At 35.6% G+C, this 23,924-nt stretch overlaps 2 protein-coding genes across 3 annotated transcripts; one reads left to right on the top strand and one right to left on the bottom strand.

Annotated features, from left to right (window-relative positions):
* LOC18791402 (G-type lectin S-receptor-like serine/threonine-protein kinase At1g67520) lies at positions 7,573-16,153 on the bottom strand. Its single transcript, XM_020557745.1, has 15 exons — positions 15,347-16,153; positions 14,483-15,232; positions 13,327-13,437; positions 12,723-12,961; positions 12,391-12,601; positions 12,049-12,286; positions 11,780-11,930; positions 11,383-11,690; positions 10,209-10,606; positions 9,921-10,031; positions 9,182-9,375; positions 8,847-9,060; positions 8,497-8,734; positions 8,198-8,348; positions 7,573-8,101 (listed from the first exon to the last, which is right to left on the bottom strand). The coding sequence occupies exons 2-15, from the start codon at positions 15,177-15,179 to the stop codon at positions 7,799-7,801; spliced, it is 3,564 nt and encodes a 1,187-aa protein (XP_020413334.1). The 5' UTR covers positions 15,180-15,232; positions 15,347-16,153; the 3' UTR covers positions 7,573-7,798.
* On the top strand, positions 18,121-23,652 carry LOC18793589 (CRC domain-containing protein TSO1). Of its 2 annotated transcripts, none has more exons than XM_020555577.1 (13): positions 18,121-18,435; positions 18,871-19,025; positions 19,104-19,638; positions 19,765-19,917; positions 20,235-20,860; positions 20,948-21,022; positions 21,101-21,257; positions 21,363-21,461; positions 21,555-21,621; positions 22,023-22,206; positions 22,333-23,107; positions 23,198-23,288; positions 23,375-23,652. In XM_020555577.1, the coding sequence occupies exons 1-11, from the start codon at positions 18,367-18,369 to the stop codon at positions 23,084-23,086; spliced, it is 2,874 nt and encodes a 957-aa protein (XP_020411166.1). In that variant the 5' UTR covers positions 18,121-18,366; the 3' UTR covers positions 23,087-23,107; positions 23,198-23,288; positions 23,375-23,652. The 2 variants fall into 2 exon arrangements, with proteins under 2 accessions (XP_020411166.1, XP_020411165.1); XM_020555576.1 differs by having other exon boundaries at positions 19,759-19,917.

Raw genomic sequence — 23,924 nt, 5'->3', positions numbered from 1 at the left:
TCGTTTTTATATTAATTTTGTGCAGCCGTCATTGGATTTTGCTGATTGTAAGAGCAAAGAGAGAAACCGTCTATTTTCTGGATCCTCTGCCAGGAAATCGTGTGGTCGATGAAGAGGCCAAAAACATCGTGAACAGTGCTTTAAAATTATATAATACCCACATAGCCCGAGCAGGACGTAAAAATGTAATTTGGAAAACTCTCTCAGGCACACCAAAGCAACCCAGCAATGTCGAATGCGGGTATTATGTAATGCGCTTCATGAGGGACATCATCATGGATCCTTCCTTGGGGTTTGAGAATAAGGTAAGAAGAAATTACCTTCATACATTTCACGTCGTTTTTTGTATTATCAACGACGGTCGTGTAAAATTAACGTCGTTGAATGGATATACTACGTCGGTTATGAAAAATATCGTCGTCTGTGATTGAATTTCTTTTTATTTATAAACCCTAATAGTCATTGTTTATGCAGTATGCCAAGGGAAACCAGGAAGCTTCATACCCCCAAGAAGCCATTGATGAAGTCCGGAATGAATGGGCAGAGTTTGTTTTCCAAATTATTAAACAGGGCAATTATTGAACACTTGATATTTATGTATAATGTACCAATTTTCTCTATAATATGTAATGTAAAAATTTGTTGAGGTTTTCTTAAATTAAAAAAAAAACAAACATACAAATTGCTTAACCGACGTGTAATACTTTTCCAACGACCTAATAAAGTCAATAACCGTCGTATTTTGTTGTTGCGTGTTTTAAACAAATACGACGTAAAAAATAGTTAGACGACGTTCTTTGAACAATTGAGTCGTTAATGGTTTACAATATCTTCAATTTCTTAAGGGTTCAGGGTATAATCGACGACGTTTATGTAACGACTGCGGTTAAGTCGTAAAATATATATTTTACGTCGTATAGTTAAATAGCCGCCATGGTTTCTCATTTTAACGACGTCATTTTAACGACTTAGTAGTCTATTACAATTTACAACGTCTACAATTTATTTAACACCGACGTGGTTTGTTGTATGGTAAGAATATTTTATTATTTTTATATCAAAATATTCAAAATAAATATAAAATAAATCAGAAAATTGAAAAGTCAACTCCTATGAAGTCATTGATATATTTTCTTCCACATAAACCTTGAAAAAATTCATTTTGAATAACAAAAATTTAAAATGACCATCCAAAACAAAATTGTTTTGATGAGTCATAAAATCACTTCTAGTTTTATGGTTTAGGGTTTAGAGTCTAGGGTTTAGAGATTAGGGTTGTTATTTATTGGGGTTTATTTTTAAAGTATAATTTTTGGGTAGTCTAGGGTATATGTTAGGCTTTAAAACCATAAAACCTTTTATAAACTTAATTTTTTAAATTGTATAATTTAATTTTATGGGTTTAGGGTATTAATTTTTAACGACGGTGGTTGGGTCGTGGAATACATATTTTACGTCGTACAGTAAAACATACGACATGGTTTACGCTTTAAACGACGTCATTTTAATATGTAAGTCGGTTTATATAATTTACAACGTTTTTAATTTCTTAACACCGACGTGGTTTCTCATTTTAACGACGTCATTTTAACGACTTAGTAGTCTATTACAATTTACAACGTCTACAATTTATTTAACACCGACGTGGTTTGTTGTATGGTAAGAATATTTTATTATTTTTATATCAAAATATTCAAAATAAATATAAAATAAATCAGAAAATTGAAAAGTCAACTCCTATGAAGTCATTGATATATTTTCTTCCACATAAACCTTGAAAAAATTCATTTTGAATAACAAAAATTTAAAATGACCATCCAAAACAAAATTGTTTTGATGAGTCATAAAATCACTTCTAGTTTTATGGTTTAGGGTTTAGAGTCTAGGGTTTAGAGATTAGGGTTGTTATTTATTGGGGTTTATTTTTAAAGTATAATTTTTGGGTAGTCTATGTTATATGTTAGGCTTTAAAACCATAAAACCTTTTATAAACTTAATTTTTTAAATTGTATAATTTAATTTTATGGGTTTAGTGTATTAATTTTTAACGACGGTGGTTGGGTCGTGGAATACATATTTTACGTCGTACAGTAAAACATACGACATGGTTTACGCTTTAAACGACGTTATTTTAATATGTAAGTCGGTTTATATAATTTACAACGTCTTTAATTTCTTAACACCGACGTGGTTTTTCAGTCGTCGTTATATAAAAAATTCAAAATAAATTTAAAATTAATCCGAAAAATGAACGGCCTTACGTTCTTAATCCGAAAAATGAAGTTTCCGTCGTGGAATATTAAATTTACATCGGTACTTGTAGAACTTTCGCCTTGGTTTTTCTTTCGACGTTTTATAACGCGCGCGCTCTAAAAATTTTCGCGCGACCTAAATTTTTTTAGATTTGGCTCTTAGTCTTATACTTTGATCCCTGAAACCTAAAATTTCAGATTTCACGCGACATAACATTTCGCTCTCTCACTTCTGCTCTAATTAAAAGTTGCACTCTCCAGGCTCGTCGAATCTGTGAGCTCGTCCAACCTGTAAGTACAAACCCTATCTTCCCCTTGTAAATTCATTGAATGATATTAGGTTGTTTTGTTAAAGGGTTTTAGGTATATGCTTTGCGATCTGTTAATAATGTGCTTATAGGTATGGGTTCATGGATTTTCTGTTTAATGGGTTCATGACAAGATCAAATAAAGGTGTACTTTTGCTGGAAATCAACACAAAAAGACACATCACCAACTTCCAAATGATTTCCAGCAAAATGACACCTTTATTTGATCTTGTCATTTTCCGCTCTGGAGAAGGTGCAAAGTGCACCAATGCTTATAGGTATGGGTTCATGGATTTTCTGTTTAATGGGTTCATGGATTACATTATCTGTTATGTTGAATTGGGAATGGATTTAATTTTGTCGTATCTTTTAATCACCCTATGTTATGTTGAATTGGGAATGGATTTATTGTTTTCATGCTTGGTTTCATGTATATGTTGGTTTCTTGCTTGGTTTCATATATATGTTGTGTTCTTAATGGGTTTTGTGTTCTTGAAAATAAACTGAGACACGACGAATTTTAAGGCGTACGACGACGATTACACGACGGTGTTTTTAAACTACCGTCGTTGTATTACTTATACACGACGGTTTTTTCATAAACCGTCGTTTGTATTACGTATAATAGACGACGTCTGTTGAAAATCCGTCGTCTATATATGCCAAATACGTCTGTTTTTGATTAAAACCCGTCGTCTCTGTTGTTTATTACTTGCGATTAGATCATTGTATAATCTGCTATAGTGATGGTCATTGCCTGTATTTTCACTTTATTATAGATAATAGGTTATAGTGTCGGAGATGGATAAGTCATGGATGCACTCGGATAGAAGATCGAAGGCATATGAGTTTGGGGTGGAAGCATTTTTGAACTTTCCGTCGTGTTAGTACAGTTGGAGTGCCTTCAAGCCAAAAGATGGGAGTTTCAAAGCCATTATCAGGTTGCACAGTGAGCGTAGTTGATCAGGACCTGTTGAATCAAGCACATCTATATGTCTTGGAGAATACGGAGGAAGTCCTACCTTATATCGAGTACGTATGAGTTTTATTCTTTAAGTTTCCATTTAAAATTATTTCTTATGTTTATCTTATATATTTGGGACCGTAATGCTTGAATTTTTCGTGTCATGTAGGCAACATATGATCCACATCAAGACTGCTTATCCAAAATTTAGAAAGAGAACAAAGTGGCTGCAGGATAAGCACAATAGCACTTTCATTCAATGGCTACGCTTCAAGGTATATGTTGTTGAATAACGTATTTCTCTTTTAATTTTCTTCTTATTTATATGTTAGGATGAATTAAGATATGATTAATTTGCAGGTTCAAAGTGAACTTGAGGAAGACAATCATGGCGTATCAGAAAATTTAAGGTGGCTAGCAGCTGGTCCAAACATGTCAGTGCCATTATATAGGAGCTATCTTATTAAAGGTATTAAATTCAATATCAAGGCACAAGATGATGTGCGGACAACTCAAAATAGTGGAGTTTATTTACTTGCACATACCATGCAAGTTGCTAGTGCCAAGGATAAAAACCCAATTCTCTCAAATATGGGTTTCTATGGTGTCATTCAAGAAATTTGGGACCTTGACTACCAAAAGTTTACAATCCCAGTCTTTAGGTGTGATTGGATAGATAGTTCTGGTCTTGTAGTCGACGAACTTGGATTTACCCTTGTAGATTTGAGTAAAATTGGACATAGGAATGACCAATTTGTTTTGGCTTCTCAAGTCAAACAAATATTTTTTGTTGACGACCCGATGCATCGTGGTTGGTCGGTAGTGTTATCAATGCCTAGTAGAGAATATAATGATGTTATTGGTGATGAAGTATTAGGTGATGTGATAATTGAGTGTGAGCCATTTACTAGAGGGATGCCAAATGTTGACACATTTGATGAACTGGTAGGTGAGTTAGGCGGTCAAAATATTCGAGATGGGTGTGAAGATATATGGATTGAATGATGCTTATGTAATTGGCAGTGTATGACATTAATTTTGTAATATATTGTAATGTGATTTCTTCACTTTCTACGTTCAAATAAAACACGACGTTATTGTGAATCAGTTATTCAGCATATTTACCGACGTCTTAAAGCAACGTAACAATGAAGAACCACGACGCTATTGTGAAGCAATTATTCAGGATATCACGTCGGTGAAGGATAAAGAACCGCCATGTAATTCAAAATAACACGACTCCAATCCCATAATACCGACGTCTAAAAAACGAGATATATAATCTGAACGTTAAAAAATACGACGTCATCATACATTTTCCACGTCGCAAGTTCTTTTATAAACGAAGAGGAACGAAATTAATTCCGACGGAAATTCATTATAACCGCCGTCTAATAACAATTAAACGACGTTATTTGTAATACGGCTCCCATCATAATCTACGCCGTCTATATGTTCTGTAATACGGCTCTCATTTATTTGGAACCGACGTTGTTTAGACGTTCAACGTCGTCTATATTATTAAGTGCGTCGTGAGTAATGAATACATATAAATACAACGTCGACTATATAAATGTATACGTCGTAAATAATGACACTGACAACTATTTCCACGTCATCTTTTTTAGAAAAATCGAAGTGGAAAATTTATTTCACGACGGTTTTTTGTAAATAAGAGACGTTGTAGAACTTTAGCAGACTAAACACGTCTGTTTTTATTGTTTTTCGACGTTGTTGTATTTAACAACGTCTAATATTTATGGTCGTTGTTTGTTTCTGAAAATAGGACGTATAAATTTTTTAATACGACTCTCATATATTTGTAACTGACGTTGTTTAGTTTTTCAACGTCTACTATAGAAACACATACGTCGTAAATAATGACACTGACAACTATTTCCACGTCATCTTTTATCGAAAAATCGAAGTGGAAAATTAATTGTACGACGGTTGTGTTTATATGTGCGACGTAGTAGGTATCAATAACGTCGTCTTCTAATGTATTTAAAGACGTCATATTTTTTATTGTCGTGAAAATTATATTTAACGTCGGCGTATTTTTATTGTCGTCGTTGTATGTCTATCTTGCGGCCTTGTTCTCTTAATATGTGTCATATTTTCCCTTTTTAACGACGGTCTTTTTAGAGAATTGGTCGTCTATTATCATCCTCGATTGCTTTTTTTAGATCTTTTTGCAGTACAAAGACGTCGTTTTGTATTTTTTGATGACGTTGTATTGTTTAACAACGACGGTTATTTAGCGTCGTGGTTTATGAGGGAAAAGATGACGGTGGATTCCACGACCATTGAAAAACCAAATACACGACGGTAATTTACCGTCGTCTTTTTGCTTTTTTGTAGTAGTGCAAGGCCATTACAGATCAGAGGAGGAGGTAGTTAGCTATTTATTTTCTACTGTGTCTATACAATATATCATATTTTCCTGCCTATTCTTATTGATGCACAGGTTCATCATTAGTCAACTATTTACAACTATTTATTTTGAAAGGAAATATATATGCATATACATGGTGAGCTTCAAGTGATGATCGCTCAAATAATTCTCGTAGGGTCCATCGTGCATTATATTTCAATAATGAAAATGAGAAGAGAGAGCTTAAGCATGGTCATTGCGGAGTTAGAAATTGGTGCAAAGACAATGAATTAATTTGCTTGTTACTTATTCTGAAAGGACAGATAAGTTAATTAGCCCCCCCCATTTCTTAAATCTCAAGTCTTCCACTTCCCAGACATATATAATTCGTTGAAAGTTTGAAACATATAAAATGTGAACTCGTGGAGAGAATTCCAAAGCACCTAACACCTTCACATAAACAACATAATTATTGACTAAACTATGCACCGGGAAAAGAATTTATATTAATTGATTGTTGCAAAGGATCCCATCACACACGGAAAAACGTTGTAATTTATTCGTTTGTATATATATATACATATAGCAAACAACCGTAATTAATGTAGTAAGTTATCTTCTAATTAGTTTATCCCAAGAAACAATAAGGTGAAAGCTGTGGCGGGTTGTGTTTAGGCCATACAACCCAAGTTTCATCCCAGGTAGGTATGTATCACTTGGAAGATCAAAACTTTGCCATATAATAGTACCTGTATGGTCCAAAAGAATTAAAATACCATCGTTTTTCAAGGGTCTGAAAGTACAGAATATAAATTTTAATGCAACTAAAACTATCAGAATTTGAATTAAAATATTTTTGAAATTTCAGACCCTGCCTGTATAAACTTCTTTAAGGACAAAATTTCCAGTGTCATGAAGTGTTGCGCTTGTATTAGTACTGACCGCGGCGACACTTCCTGAATTGACTATCAACTGGACTTGTCGCCGGTCGGTGAGAACCAAATTCCCTGCCTGAATTTGAAGGAGGCCGGATGAATCCAATATGGGATTTTCCCGGTCAACCCAGACAACCTTTTTTGGATCTGCTGTGAACCAAATTCCCAGATAGTGATAGCCCGAAAAGTTTTCGCTGAAGAGCCCAAGCTTGAAAATTCCACCGGATGAGACCAGGGTTTGAATGTCTCCCAATGTGTCCAAAGATGTGAGTGTGTCCGTTGCAGGATAAGAAAATGAAAAGAAGGTAAAGAATGATATCAAGCAAACAAGAGAGAGGTTAAGCATTGTCATTGTAGAGTTAGAGAGAGAATTGGTGCAAAGACAATAATGAATTAATGAAAGCTTTGAAGGTCTAGATGGAGACACGGCTAGGAGCTAGCTAGCTAGCTTTTTATTTTCTAATTAAGTATATATAATATGTTTTCTTGCATTCTCATTGATGCAGAGGTTCATTATAGTCAACTATTTGCTTTTTATTTATTCTGAAAGGAGAGATAAGTTAGCCCCATTTCTTAGTTCTCAAGCCATGTATATATTTGATGATCTTCCTCATATCATTATCCGTTGAAAGTTTGAAAGATATATAATGTGAACTAAGCCTTGGTGGGAAGTGGATGAGAAGCCAGATGCTTTGAGAGTCCCCCTAAGCCTTGGTGGGAAGAGGAGATTAGGGACATGACTATTCCAATTAAATTAGATAACACAGTTACATTTAATCAATAAACTAGTTCATTAGCTGGACAAATTAATTATGTTCAATCATACTACACCAAACACAGGATAGGACTCAGGCATTGCAGTCCAAATCCTATCCAATCCAATCGAAAATAAACAATCATGTTTGTATACAAAGCGTGAAGCATTTGGTTGTGTACTTGGTCCTGTGCAGACAACTTTGCCTTTGCTACCTACCATCTACGTCTGAAATTGTTATGTCATTTCCAGAGTGACATCTTTTCCTACTTGAAGATGATTCTGCATCACTGGATCGACTAAAAAATGCAGGTTCTTTAGGAAGAGGCAGAGCCATTGTTTTGTTGCTTAGCATCGAAACAACATCCGACATGGTTGGTCGGTCCATAGCTTTTTCTTGCACACACAAAAGACCCATCTGAATGCATCTGGTGACTTCAGTGCTTGAACAAGAACTGCTCAATGTTGAATCCATCAACTCCATGCTCTTTCCTTCTTTCCACAAATTCCAAGCCTGCAAAAATAAAATTTTAAAAACTGTAGGAACAAATACACAAACGCAAATAAAAAGTGATTGGATATACTTGAGGGGTTTGTTAAAGTTGCTTACGATGCCTAGCAAGTTTAGGGAGTGATCAGCCTCAAAGAAGGCTATATTCTTCTTGCCACTTATGATCTCAAATAACATAACCCCGAAGCTGAATACATCTGACTTTTCAGAAAAACGGCCATCCACAGCGTACTCCGGAGACATGTAACCACTAACAATGATAGGTGAAAATGCGTTAATTACACATCTCTGTACTTAAAAAAAAAGTAGTACTAGCTACATTGAATAAAAGACAACCAAATATTGAGTATGAGCATGTGAATTCTCCAGAAGTACATACTGCAGAAAAGTTTACTTACAATGTACCAACAACCCGATTTGTTTGTCCCCTGGTGTCATTATCCCCGAAAATTCGTGCCATGCCAAAATCAGATATTTTTGGGTTCATGTCACAGTCCAACAGAATATTACTGGTCTTCATATCGCGGTGAATGATCCGTAATCTTGAGTATTTATGAAGATACAGAAGACCTTGAGCAATCCCTTCTATAATGTTCATGCGCTTTCTCCAATCCAAAAGCACCCGTTTGGTTGAATCTGCACATGATTGAAAAAAAAGTAATGAAAACAGGAAAAAGGTTTTACAAGATCAACATGAAACCTATACAGAACATGTCAAAACTAGCTCAGAAGATCTTATTGGACAAACCGAAAATGAAAGAATCCAGGCTTTTGTTGGGCATGTACTCATAAATTAGTATACTTTCTTCTGCTTCAATGCAACATCCCAAAAGCCTAACCAAATTCCTGTGCTGGAGCCTGCAAATTACTGAAATTTCGTTTTTGAACTCATTCAACCCTTGCCTGGAAATTTTGGACAGCCTTTTCACTGCAATTTCTTGTCCTTGTGGAAGTAACTTGCCCTGCAATTTCCATAGCGCATACATGTTGCAGTAATAAAATTTAATTAAGAAGATTTTGGTAATAAGAAATAAAATTTGTCATTATGAGCTACGTAAAGTAAGGAGTTAACTGATGGCTTGCCTTATAGACAGGCCCAAATCCACCTTCCCCAAGTTTATTAGCCTTGGCAAAGTCATTTGTTGCAGCCTTTATTGTAGAAATACCAAAAAAGGGCAATTCTTGATCCTTCGGTCTGCCTACATTCATGTTAATTGCACCTCTACCTTCATGATCAGGATTGATAATGCCTTCTTCTCGTCTCCTTGCTTGATCTTCTGGTTTCAATATAATCAGACCATAAAAATCATTGATATTTTCCCATTAAGGCCATATTCGTCATTTGCTTACCAATTTATTCTCGTTAGATAGCATAAATATGATGCCTGTGACATCAGACAAATTAAATAGTGAGCCTACCATTATAGGATAATATAATAATGAAAAGGACAACGGGGTCTAGCTAAGCGTAAAAGGGTCTTGACTTTCAAACTATTGGTCTTGAACCTTCATAGCACCTTGGTAGTGTATGAAACTCCGCCTTCATCTTATAATTTAGACTATCACTTGTATTCAAAACATATAATAATTAAAGGATCCTTTACCACGTGGTAAATGATCATTTAATTGTAAGTTGCATCAACTTTTTTTGAATTCCAAGAATTATGTTTAGAACTCAACCTGATGATAACCAACACAATTAGCTGGAAACTTCTCTACGTTTCAAGATTGAAAAATGTTACAAGTTTGAATCCACATCCCTAATAAATCGACTTGATTTTCGACCAAAAAAAGAAATCAACTTGATAAATCATACTCATACCTCTACGCCACCTTCTCCAACGCACAAAACAATATAACGAGATTGAAACAAAAGCCAAGTGGGAAGCCAAAGGAACCGCCACAATTAACCAGAGACTATCCTTCTTATTACCTGGACAAGTAAATTGAACAACTTCATATATATTTCATCATTATACATTTTTTGTAATATTTTCTTTTCTGTGTTTTTTATTATTATTATTATATATATGCTCATTTATTTTGAACTCATTCTTATTCCCCGTTTGAAATTTAAGGAATGGAGTTCCCGAGTTTTGATTAGACTTACCACTTGAAGCACGATCACGGATGTAAATAAGCCCCGCCCCTTTCTCTATGATCTTCAATAGATTCTGTTTACTCCCATAATAAAGTTGACATGTTGATTCATTCTGAAGAGAAGCGAATCCGGCACAAGAACAATTGGCCTTGCACAAAGTTTGGCAATCAGAAATACCAATACTACTTACGGAAACACCACTCGTAGATGGCAGCGAACCAGTCATCTTAGTAAAATTAGCTCCATGATCACCGCACTCAGATGAGACCAGGGTTTGGTTGTCTCCAGAATTGTCTGAAGATGCAAGTGTGTCTGTTGCATGAGATGAGAATAAAAAGAAGCTAAAGAATGATATCAAGCAAAGAAGAGGAAGAGACATGGCCATTACAGATGAGAGATGGTTTAAAGCCAATCAATATTAATTGAAGGTAGTAAGGTCTAAGATGGGAAGACTTAGCTATTCATTGTCCACCCGATCGTCTATATTATATCATGTTTTCCTGCATTATTCTTGGAAGTTTCTCCTGATTGATATGCAGGTTCATTAGTCAACTATTCTATTTATTTAAGTAAGTTAGGTCAATGCTATGTGGCGGACTTTCTGATCCCCCCCGCGTACACATGTCATAATCGGTTCATTTTCAAAGTTACCATTTAAATATCATATGTGCAAGAAATCAACCAAATTGCAAATTATTAATTAGTCATTCATATGTATAATATCTTAAATGTTACGAAAATCTTCGATTTGTTTGATACATATACGACTACTGAACGAGGGTAATGGTTATGTAGTTTTAAAGGATATAATATAATTGGAGCATCCCTTTTCTAGGCATAACATATGTAGTTATATATGCATACACATACTAATGGGGTGTGTGTTAGATTGGTTCAGGTCTTTGGTGTAATCTCAAGTGGTCCTAAGTTCAAACTCCCATGATACTCGTGTGTGTGAGTTTCTATTTATTTTGGCTTGACAAATTGGAAGTCATATAGAGGAAGAACTCAGATAAATCTATTTTGACAGGCTGAATTAGATTCTGTATTAACCGGCTATTAAATAGAAATATTTGCTATATATTACAACTTTGATACAAGTGGAACAAACTCTACAGACTACACCAAACAGCAGTATAATTGTAAGTGAACAATTTTTTTTTCTCAAAAAACATTGCCTCGCTACCTTCCGTGCACTCCTGAAATCGTCATATCAAATGTAGAGTGATGTCTTTGCCTACTCGACGATGAATCTGCATCACTGGAACTTAGCTGACTCCATGATGCAGGTTCTTTGGGAAGCGCCATGGCTATTGTTTCGTTGCTTAGCATCGAAACAACGTCCGCCATGGTTGGTCGATCCATAGCTCTTTCTTGCACACACAGAAGTCCCATCTGAATGTATCTGGTAACTTCACGGCTCGAACAAGAAGCAGTCAATGTTGAATCCACCAATTCCATGCTCTTGCCTTCTTTCCACAGATTCCAGGCCTGAAATAATAACTCAGTTTCAAAAATCATAGTTAGCAGAAATTTATAATTAAGGAACACATTTCCATGGGTTTATATAAGTTGCTTACATTGCCGAGTAAGTTTAGCTGATTATCAACCTCAAATAAGGCAACGTTCTTCTTGCCACTTATGATCTCTAATAAGATTACCCCAAAGCTAAACACATCTGATTTTTCAGAAAAGAGGCCGCCCATGGCATACTCCGGAGACATGTAACCACTAAGAATCAGAGGTTAAAATGCATTAGAAACTGAATTTGAAAAGGGAAAACCATATATATATGAAGACCAATTGCGTATGAACCTTAAAAAGAACATGTTGCAGAACATCTACTTACAATGTACCAACAACCCGACTTGTTTTTCCTTTAGTGTCATTGTCCGTGAAGATTCTTGCCATGCCAAAATCAGATATCTTTGGGTTCATGTCACTATCCAACAGAATATTGCTCGTTTTTAAGTCGCGGTGAATGATCCTTAATCTTGAATATTTGTGAAGATATAGAAGGCCTTGAGCAATCCCTTCGATGATGTGCATGCGCCTTCTCCAATCCAAAATTGACCGTTTGGTTGAATCTGCACCGATTTGTAACATAAAAAAAATTAAAATAGGAAAAAGGATTTACAAGATCAACTTATTCATGAAACATATATATAGAACACGTCAAAAGCTTACGAACCAAAAATGAAAGAATCCAGGCTTTTGTTTGGCATGTACTCATAAATCAGTATACTTTCTTCTCCTTCAATGCAGCATCCCAAAAGCCTAACCAAATTCCTGTGTTGCAGTTTACAAATTACTGAGACTTCGTTTTTGAACTCCTCCAACCCTTGCCTCGAAATTTCGGACAACCTTTTCACTGCGATTTCCTGCCCTTCTGGTAGCAAACCCTGCAATTATCAAAATATATAAAACATGTTGATGGTTAAGAAGTCTTATTAATTAATTCTTGACAATTGGCCAAACGATAATTATCCGAATATAATGTAAAGCACAGAAGTGATGGCTTACCTTATAGACAGGCCCAAATCCACCTTCACCAAGTTTGGTAGCCTTGGCAAAGTCATTTGTTGCAGTCTGTATGGTGGAGAAACTAAACAAGGGCAGTTCTTGATCCTTCTGCCTGCCTAATTCCATCATATTTGCAATTCTGACTTCATCATATTGAATTGGCGACGCATTGGTGGAGCCCATTTGGAATAATCTCACTTGATCTGAATGGATAATCCCTTCATGTCTGGTTGCTTGATCTGGTCACATTAAATAGTCAATTAGACCGAGAAATGTATTATATGGTGTGGCGAAAATATGACTAGGAAAGTCATGGGAAAAAATCGTTGACATTTTCTTTTATTATTGTACATATAATACACACACAAAAACAATACAATTTTTTTAGAGTCCTGAACACGTGATTGCATACGTAAATCCCTCTTAACCATTTGAGCTATAAGCATTTCCTTCTACGGAAAATTGAAATTCTAACAAAGAGCTGAAATAGCACTCCCCAATTTTAATGCCAACCTTTTGCCAAAAAGGAAAAAAAAAACAAGAAGAATTTAATGACAACAATTACATTCAGCAATGCAACATAACAATCAAACTAAACTCAAACCTTTGCGCCCCTTTCTGCAACGCAGGTAGCAGAATGAGAAGATTGGGATAAGAACCAAGAGAGAAGCCAAGGGAACTGCGATAGCCAACCAGAGTCTCCATTTCTTCCCATCTGAACAATGCCACCATTTTGTTGGTAAGTATTTAACATTTCTTGCTGTACACAAAGGACTAATAACTCTAACAAAATTGATGGAACTAAAACACGAAATTTGCCTAAATCTTTGCTACGACCAACAATTCATTAATTTTGTCGGTCTCAATGAGATGCCTTAATAATTTTCAATTTGCATGATTTTTTGCAAGAATGATCTCTGAATGAGATGTGCCTTAATGATATTATATATAAGATTTTTCCAAAATTTAAAAGAAAATAGACTGTCTTTTTTAATTATCCTAAAGCAATAAGTCGTGAGTCTTAATCCAGTTTGACATCTCTCCAGATTGGACCCTTTCTTATTTGCCAGCATATCATAATTAACTCCAACTGGCTTTTATATATTATATAAAACTGCAGCTACGCTATTGAACAGGCATATAATTTCAGATTAATTTGGTGAGATTATGATCTATGGTCGTCTTGTATAAAAACACATTCAATTACATAAAGTCAAACAAGCAAACCAAAGAATTCCAAAGCAGCTAGGACGACCTTCCTATAAACAACATTATTACTGACTAAACTATGCACCAAGATAAGAATTTAAATTCGATAACTGATTGATCACCATCGATCCATGGCACAAAAAAAAGGTATTTAATTGATTCGTTTACTATTTAAAAATATTGTTAATTAACTTAGTGGCAACTATATAATACACATAGGAATGTTCCATTTTACTTAGACTAATGTGAGTTATTCATCCTCTTTATCAAAATTTGTGATTTAAAAGTGACAATTTGATAGTATATATAACATGCGCCGGCAAAGCAGATAATAAAACACCAAACATTCGATTCTTAAGTTGACCAAACTAAAATCCATTTTTATTACGATTTGAAGAGATTTCGATTATAAATCGAAGTCCACTCCGTTGGCTCGAAAAGAGTTTTGATTTTTTTTTTAAAGGAATGAGTCGAAAACCAAAACCATCCCTCGAGTCAAAAGTCAATAGGGCCTTTGAATTCGTAAAACTTTAGGATAATTTTGTACTTACCACTTGAAGAAGTAGCACCACCACGAATGTAAACAATCCCTGGCCCCTTCTCCACAATCTTCAAAAGATCCTTTCTACTCTGATAATAAAGTTGGCAAACTTGTTGACCATTCTGAACTGAAACAAATGCAGTACAAGAACAATTGCTCTTGCACAAAGTTTCACAATCGCTAGTTCCCATATTAATCCAGCCACCACTATTAAACGTAGATGGCAACGAACCATTCATCACAGAAAAGCTATCACCATTCTCACACATAGATGGCAATGAACTCAAGCACTTTCCAGTATTACCCCCAGCGAAGTCTTCACACAAACGATGACTTATAGACCAAATATTTCCATCCAATAAGAAAAACTGGTCCAAATCTCCAGTTGAAGCCATCACAAACCACATGAGATCGTATCTTCCCTTGCTAAAAGTGTAGTAGGCATCTTCTTCTCCAATGGAGTGGTAGCTAAAATTGTAGTCATTTTTGCTACTTGTGTTGTCAAAAATAAACCTTAGGTTGTGCCCGTCCCAGAAAGCGATATCCATATGGCGTCCATCTCCTCTCCAAACCACCACCTTTGTGGAGTTGGCCTGATCAAGAGTTAAAGTGAAGAGGCCACGAGCAGGGTTTTGGGGGCTTACCCAAGAAACCAGAAATTGAAAGCTTGGTTGGGTTGTGTTTTGGCCAAACAACCCTAGTTTCATCCCAGGAAGATATGTATCACTTGGTACATCGAAACTTTGCCATATAACAGTATCTGTAGACATCAAAAGTATTAAATATCAATGTAAGAAAAAAAAATATATTGTTGTATCTAATAGGGGTAGTTGCTAAAATGAGAAATATCGAAGATATTATCGAAATTTCAGACCGTGCCTGTATCTCCTTCTTTAAGCACAAAGTTTCCAGTGTCAAGAAGTGTTGCGGTTGTGTTGGGGGAGGAGGCAACATTTGCTGAGTTGACTATGACTTGCAGCTGTCTTCGGTCAGAGAGAAGCAGATTCCCAGATCGAATTTGGAGCACACCGGAGGAATCTAATATGGCGGCTTCGCGGTTACCAACCCAAACAACCTTGGCAGCATCAGCTTTGAACCAAATTCCCAGATAGTGGTTGCCTGAAATTAAATCGCTGAAGAAGCCAAGCTCGAAAACTCCTCCGGCTGAGACCAGGGTTTGATTGTCTCTCAACGTGTCTGAAGGTGTGAGTGTGTCTGCTGCATGAGATGGAGATGGAAAGAAGATAGAGAATGATGTTAAGTAAATTATAAGAGGAAGAAGAAACATGGCCATTTACAGATGAAGGTTCAAAGCTGATCATGAAGTAAGTCATAAGCAAGAGGTGTAGATGAAGACAGCTAGGAGGAGCGTAGCTAGTATTTGGGTTTCCAATTAATACAATATTTCTTGCGGCCGCATAATTAATGCAGGTTGGCTGGCTCATTAGTCAACCTTTTGTTTTGTTTTGTTTTGTTTTTGGGTTTTTTTGTGTGGTTATTTATTCTCAAAGGAAAGATTGAATATGTTGCATGCAGCCTCACATTCAAGTTTTAGGAATAGTTAAGTCCAAAATATAAATTCCGAACACTTCTAGATGTTGTTTGGGGAGGTCAAAATAACATGCTTTGTAAAGCATCTCCAGCTATATGTCAAATTCTCACTCATGACATGACAAGAACTTTAAACAAAATCATTCCAACCAGGGCCGGCCCTGGGTGATTTAAGGCCTTGGCCAGAGTCTAAGAATGTGCCCTTTATAAATAAATAAAATTACAATTTTATATCAAATAATAAATTTTATTAAAATTATAAGATTATAAAAACTGATAATATATAGAATACTTTGGTCCTCATTAAAACCTTGTTTAAGGAAAATCCAATATGAGCAAAACCTCAAATGAAAGAAAAAGAGTACTCGATTGAAAACATTACATTCAACAACAAATTAACTTGCATGCGTCCCCATGCTTCACTTTCATATGCACTTACTAAATAAAAATAGCAATGAAATCCCAATCACAAAAGATCATTTAAAATGTCTTCTATTGTTGTAGTTTTAAAAGCAAAATCATCAATTATATTATCATATTTAATGTTTTCCAACATATCTCTTCAATGCATAATATTGCTAGTCCATTTAGTCTATCTTGAGCTATGATGGTCCGCAAATAAGATTTTAATACTTTTAATTTAGAAAGAACAATAAAACCTGTACTTTGGGTCATGTATGTTGTGCTCTGGTGCTAATGCTCCCAATTTCAGAGAGAACAATCAGTTTCCAACTCAAAATGACTTTGTTTTCGCACTCAATTTCAGAGAGAACAAAAATAAAATTCGATTGATTTCAAGAGTCTCCTTCTAGTTCTTGGGAAAACAATAATGTAAACTCGCTTTGCTTCTAGATTTGTTTGCATATATGTGTGCGCCTTTATTTATTATTGTTTTATACTACCAAGTAAGACTCTCAATAATTATCACACATGCCCCTTTACTTTTAGTTTTTATTTTATTTTTTTATGAAGATTTTTATTTTTATTTTTATTTTTATTTTTTTTGCATATGCATATATATATACTAGCCCATTGGCATGAGCATGCGCCAATTGGTTTCCTTTTTTCTTTTATTTTTATGATTAAGAAAATATAACATGGGTAGTTTTTTTTTTTTTAGAACATTTCCTATTAAAAGGGGCAATAGCATATTAAACTCACACACACAATACGAATGCTAGGATTCAAACCCAGAACCTTGCCTGAGGGAGTAAATACTCCAAACCACTACAGCAGTGGGTCTTTTACATAACATGGGTAGTTATGTTCCATAAAAGTAGGACCTATTAATTTTTTTAAAATATTTAAAAAAATGTGAATTTACCATATTATCCTCATTTAATTAATAATTTCAATTCATGATGTTTGAATTAACCAAGAGTATTTTTTAGTATTTTGAATGTTTTACCATTCTCTGACTTTTGCTTTATATATATATATATATATATATATATATGTACTCCTTTTTTTTTTTGCCTCTCTCAATTGTGGGCCCTAGACGGTGCCCTTAATTGCCCTAATCCAACTAAATAGTCAAATCTTAAGCAACTCGATCCTGACAGGCATGTAGGGCAACAACCTTTGTAGCTTATATTTCATATAATAAAATAAAAAGCTTTTTATTGTGATAGAATACAAATACTTATCATTACATAACTAAATTGATGAGTATCAAAAGTCACAACCTTGGAGACATCAAACAATTCTTATCTTTCTATCACTATACAACTAAAATAAATTTGAAACTCAAGGAGCATATATATCTCAAACATATATATTTATTTATGGCAAAACTCAAAATGTAAATCTGTGTTTTTTTGTTTAACAAACCTTTAAAGAGTTTTAAAATCTTTTTTTAAAAGAATGAATCATGAACACAAAGTTGGGTTCATTCTTGACAATTTCAATTTTTTTTATTCAATTAATTAAGTATCTACGCAAATATAGTGAACGTTATGTAAATTGGATTTGATAATGATTGGAGCCTAGTTTGTAGGCATATAATAAATCCATATAATATCTACCAAATTTTCAAATCTTAAATTCATAATTTTGGGCCAGGCCCAGCCCAGCCCAATTGCCACCAGTCCACATTAAATCACAATTCCCGCTTTGGTTTTTAAATCCCGCCGCTTCTGCCTAAACGTCTCTCTCTTTTTATTTTCTTTTTAAGCGAGAAAAACAAATTTACAAAACTTATTAAAAAAAATTGTAAAAACTCCATTTCTCAGTCTCCCATTTTCTCACCATCGGTTTCAGAAGAAGTTAGTAAAGTGGGGAAAAAGAAAATGCAGCCGGAGGATTTTAGGGTTAGGGTTTGGGTTAAGTCTACGGGTTCACGCCATGGATTCACCTGAAATTAGAAAAATCAAAGCCAACACCACGTCTTCCTCAGATTCTCCTCCAGTTCAAGTAAATTGTGTTTTCTCAATTTTACTTACAAATTTCGATCCTTCTCTTTTTGGATTATGGCCCGTTGCTTCCATATTATGCTAATTGTAGATCTTTACCTACTCTTTTTTGGTTTTTTTTTTTTTTTTTGTGCATTGGTTAATTGACGGATATGGGTTTTAGTTTAATTTTTGTGGGTTGAGGTTGGTGGGGTTGGTGCTTGGTAGTCTGTGGACTTAGGGTTTTGGGACTTTGAAATTGGGAGTTTAGTGGTGTTTGGAGAAGTTCAATTTGTGATTTTAGTGTCTTTCAGTGTGCAATCGGCTTTAGTGATTGTTGATCAAACCTTGAGTTGAGTCATTTGGAGTTTGTTAAACTTGTTTGTGAAATGAGAATTTGGAAGCATTTATAGACAAAATGAATCTCTTGTTCATGTTTTTTTTTTCTTTGATTCAGGACTCACCAGTTTTCAGTTACATAAACAATCTATCACCAATACAGCCTGTGAAGGCTTCACATTTAGCACAAGGGTTCCCTGGACTTAACTCTCCTCCTCTTGTGTTCACGTCACCGCGTATAAATTCACACCGGAATACAAGTTTCCTAAAAAGGTCCAAGATTTCTTGAACTTTTAGTTCCATTTTTCGTAGACGTCTCTTTGTTGACTTGACAAATTTGTGATTGATCAGGCCTCAATACCAACCATTATCCAGTGCAGAAAAGTCTAAAACACAGGATGAAGCCAAGAAATTCCTTGATGGTCCAGTTGATCCCAAAATTACGCAATTGCATATGAGATTGATTACTGATTCTCAGGACTGTGAGACTAAGATTCGTGTGGAATCTCAGCAATGCAGCTCCTCAGAGGGTGTGGATGAATACTTAGCTGATCCCTCGGAAGTAGACTGTGTAGACTCTACTCAATCAGCCAGTCCATGTTTGAAACAATCAAACAATGTGCCAGAAACATTCACTGGCTCAAAGGAAACTACTTTGTATGACAACAAACATAATACTGGAACAGACTTAGGGACAGAAGCTAAGGCACCATCAGAGCAGGCTAAAGAGGACCTTGAAGGAAAGCAAACATTTGATGCAAAGCCTGTGAAAATTATAGAGCAGAGTGATGGGGAGTTGCCATATGATGAATGCCCAAATATTGAATCTGGTTTATCCATCGATAATGCTTACAAGAGAGAATATCGCCAACATTTACATGATCAGGTAATTGCAGATTCTTGGCTTTACATTATAAAAATAAAAACAGTGAAAGAACTGCACTATTATTTGTGGAGAAATTATGTGATTGTTCCACGTGTTCTTACAATCAATCCAACTTTTAAGTTACAGGATAGAGGAGGTAAACATCAGGATGATTGTGATCATACCCCTCAATCTCCTCCTGGACGTTTGCAGATTGTTCAGGTGTATGAAAATTCTGCTGAGAATGTTGGTGCAATATCCAAAGGAATGATTGGGAACATGATATTGCATGCTCCTAAGGTATGCCATTACATCTGAATTCTAATGCACAATGAGCAATCTCCAATGTACCTCCTTTTGGGAATTGAGAATCACATTTTCCTTTGAGCACATGTCTTTTCTCTATAATTAACCAAGTTAAAGATACGAAGATATGTTTCTAGCTAGCATGATTTCTCCCTCTTCCTTTATCTTTTCCTTTATTTGCTGGAAGTATTATTCCTTTAGTGTAGTGCAAGCCCATGCCTGCAAAAGTAGCAGGCCTTTTCTTTTTGGTTATTGTATCCTGCTAGGATTTATTTACTATTCATAGTAGAGTAACTGCAAGGTCAATGTAGGCCAGAAGTGAACAAGGGGGCATGCATAGACGTTGCCTTCAGTTTGAAGAGGCTCCTCCTTGTGCCACTGGAAAAAGAGACTGTTCTTTGAGTTCTATACAGGAGGTTAACAATTCAGAACCACCTTCCAGCATGGGAGAATCAAAGTTGGTGAAATTATCTTATGCGGACTTAAAGTCAACTTCCAAGAGACAGATGGGCACCCCATTGCCACCTCGGTGTGGTGGAAACTCTCCTTCAACTGTTCCCAAGCCATCAGGTATTGGCTTGCATCTAAACAGCATAGTCAATGCTGCACCATTGGTTCGTGGTACAACAAGAAGCATAAAATTAGCAGATCACTACATTGGTGTGCAAGTTATGAAATCAGCATCTGTTATGAGCTCCCATTTACCAGATAATGTGAGGTGCCGTTCAATTTCGTTGAATATGGTTGAGAAAGACTCAGCTGGTCCTGAAGACAGGGATGAATCTGAGACTTCAATTGCTGCAAGTTCTGCCGTTCCCTCGTCTCCTCACACTGTGGTATTTGAGGGTCATGGTCCTACACATGAGAAGAGGGGATTTGATGCTGAGAATATTGACGATTATGAGGAGTGCAAGCAATCTAGTCCAAAAAAGAAAAGGTCAGGGGCATGGTCTTTCATTTAGTGTGGTAGGATTCATTCTTCATATTGTCTGTGGTTAAAATATGTTCATGTATGACCCTACAGGAAAAAAACATCAAGCACTAAAGATAGTGATGGTACCAAACGTTGCAACTGTAAGAAGACCAAATGCTTGAAACTGTAAGTTGATCTACTTTGTGTCCTAGGAAATTCATAAGTGTGTATTTGTTTGTCGCATTTTAATACATTTCTGTGCAGATATTGTGATTGTTTTGCTGCTGGAGTCTATTGTGCCGAATCTTGTGCTTGCCAAGGATGCTTCAATATAACCGATTATGAAGACACAGTTCTTGAGACAAGGCAACATATTGAATCTCGTAATCCACTTGCATTTGCTCCCAAGATTGTACAGCATGTGAGTTTCCAAAAATATTGTGGTACTAAACCCTTTCAATATAATTACTGATTCTGATTGTATACCTTTCTTTAGAAAATTGATGATTGTATTTGCTCATGACAGGAAGAAGAAATTCAATTCACTCCATCCTCGGCAAGACACAAAAGAGGGTGCAATTGCAAAAAGTCAATGTGTCTTAAAAAATATTGTGAATGCTATCAGGTCTTGAATTTGTTTCTATATTTCTATGTCACAGTGGTTCTAATCTTTTCCTTTTCAATTCATCCTAAACTCTTGAGTTGCTTCATTTTAAAGGCAAATGTTGGATGCTCCAGTGGATGCCGGTGTGATGGATGTAAAAATGTTTATGGCAGGAAGGGAGGTAAGACTCTAAACCAAGAAAATGCGTTTCTTAATTCCACGTGATAAAGTTTGTAGCTTTACCCTTTGTGCTAGGGACAACAAAGAATATTCGATTCATAGTATATAGAACTTTAGAATAGTGTCTTCTTGCCAGATAGTCTGGTATGTTGTGTTGTCAATTTGTTAAAACATGATCTCACTTGATCATCGTCTTGATAGACAATCTAGAAACAAAACATGGAAAATTGTCTGACAATAGAATATAGTATATGATGTACTTATATTTTAGAAGTTACTTTTATCTATAATGCCTCAAAAAGATGGGCTTGTGAAAGTAAACTAGAAAAATCATGCGAAAAAGGTTATCAATTAAATCTCTATTTGTAACTTAACACTGTAAATCAATCTCCTTTTCTATAGAGTATATTCCAATAGAGCATGGTGTGGGTAAAGACAACATTAGTGACAAAGCCGGGAAGGAAAGAATAGAGAGCACATTTCATGAGAAGCTGGAAATGGTGGCAACAAAGAAAGATATTTTGTCTACTGAGTTGTACGATTCTCACAACCTCACTCCATTGGCGCCATCATTTCAGTGCTCAGAGTAAGATTCGTTGACTTTGAAGTCCCAATTTTCCTTTGTTTCAAAAAAGTCCCAATTATCCTGAAATGCTAAATCATAATCTGATCCCTGATTAATTCTTTATTGTTCATTTTATTTTTTGTCTAGCCATGCAAATAATGTACCGAAATCCCCGTGCCTTCCTACAAGTTACCTTCCATCACCCGAATCTGATCTTACCATCATATCATCTTATGAAAAATCTACAAGATCCCCTCTAAGACATTCAGAGAGCAGTGACATTCTTCTGGAAACAAGTAAAGAATTATCAGATTTAGGTTCTTACAATTGGCGTGTGGATTATGATAACATTGGAATAGTGGACACTTTTTCACCAAGATGCGATGCAGCCCCCACTACATGCCATATTACTCCAATGTCCGATCTTTGCTCAATGGCCATGGCGTCTTCAACATCATCCAAAACAAGTGACTGGACAAATGCTTCACAAGTTCAGCTGTGCCCTGGAAGTCATGGTCTGTCATCCGATAGTTCTCTTCATAGGCGTAGTTCACCAGTCACCCCAATGACTCGGTTAGGTGGGACGAAATCTTTCCAAGGTCTTGACTTTGAAAATGGACTTTATGACATTCTGCAAGATGACACCCCTGAGATACTGAAGGACTCTTCTACTCCGATTAGGTCATTGAAAGTAAGTTCCCCCAATAAGAAGCGGGTTTCTCCTCCTCACAGCCACAATCACGAGCTTGGTGCAAGCTCTTCAGGAGCCTTGAGAAGTGGCCGCAAGTTCATATTGAAGGCTGTCCCTTCGTTCCCACCCCTTACCCCTTGTATTGGTTCCAAAGGCAGTAGTATCATTCAGAACATGAGTAATCTTCAAGACAAAGGTAGAAAGAAATGATCGACATTTATGGAGTCCACGGTGAGTCCTCATCATTCTAACACATGCTGTTAATACATTGTTCTAAAGTTGTCATCAATAATGCTAATCTTCACATGTTTCTTGTTTCAGTTTACTTCAAGGTGTCACTGTGGTGTTTACTTTTCGCACTTGGGCCCAGAGAATGTTTGTTGAAACGTTATGTGGGTTGAATCGTTGTCAGGTTTGAATATGGAAACGTCTTAAGATATCATATATAATTTTATTCCGTATATGTATAATGATCAGTCATCATTTATTGGTATATAGGTGGGTGTACCAAGTGGCTGAATTTCTGAAGGTTATTGCAGAAAATTGGAAACACAACATTGTCATCTTCTTTCTCATGATTAGCATTTCTCTGTTGTTATATTAAATCTTTCAATTGTTCAATTTGGTTAAATCCTCTATGGTTAGAGGCTATGGCTACTCTGAAATTGTTCCAATTCTGGGCAAATTGTTTTTTTTATTATTTATTTATTTATTTTTGTAATTTAAGTTCGGGAACATTTTCATGGTTATTGGATTATAGTCGTTGCTTCCCTCTCCACTTATGTTGCCACTATCTTGTATATCAGATCAGCTGACTGGCCATTAATAAATATGCATCTTTGGGCAAGCAAATGACAATCTTATAGTATAACTTATGTTTTATTCAATAAATACTTTGGTCCTCATCAATTATTAGGATCTCTTATACTTTGATATGATCAGTTCGACATTATTACATTTCTTTTTCTTTTTCCTCTTAAAAACTACTAAAATTAGGGAGAACGTGTTTAGGTGGGAAAAGGGAAGAATGAGACGATGTGTTTTAGCT

This window comes from Prunus persica, chromosome G1 (assembly GCF_000346465.2).
Source record: "Prunus persica cultivar Lovell chromosome G1, Prunus_persica_NCBIv2, whole genome shotgun sequence".
Taxonomy (NCBI): Eukaryota; Viridiplantae; Streptophyta; class Magnoliopsida; order Rosales; family Rosaceae; genus Prunus; species Prunus persica.
This window is presented reverse-complemented; position numbering and strand designations above follow the sequence as displayed.

Excerpts from the sequence above, each read along its gene's own strand:
- LOC18791402 (XM_020557745.1), bottom strand. The coding sequence starts at position 15,179 with ATGAAACTAGGGTTGTTTGGCCAAAACACAACCCAACCAAGCTTTCAA. Across the intron at positions 12,602-12,722 it reads GATTTGGGCCTGTCTATAAG|GGTTTGCTACCAGAAGGGCA; the intron begins GTAAGCCATCAC and ends TGATAATTGCAG. Across the intron at positions 9,061-9,181 it reads GATTTGGGCCTGTCTATAAG|GGCAAGTTACTTCCACAAGG; the intron begins GCAAGCCATCAG and ends TGGAAATTGCAG.
- LOC18793589 (XM_020555576.1), top strand. The coding sequence starts at position 18,367 with ATGGATTCACCTGAAATTAGAAAAATCAAAGCCAACACCACGTCTTCC. Across the intron at positions 19,918-20,234 it reads TGATATTGCATGCTCCTAAG|GCCAGAAGTGAACAAGGGGG; the intron begins GTATGCCATTAC and ends AGGTCAATGTAG. Across the intron at positions 21,023-21,100 it reads AAGACCAAATGCTTGAAACT|ATATTGTGATTGTTTTGCTG; the intron begins GTAAGTTGATCT and ends ATTTCTGTGCAG.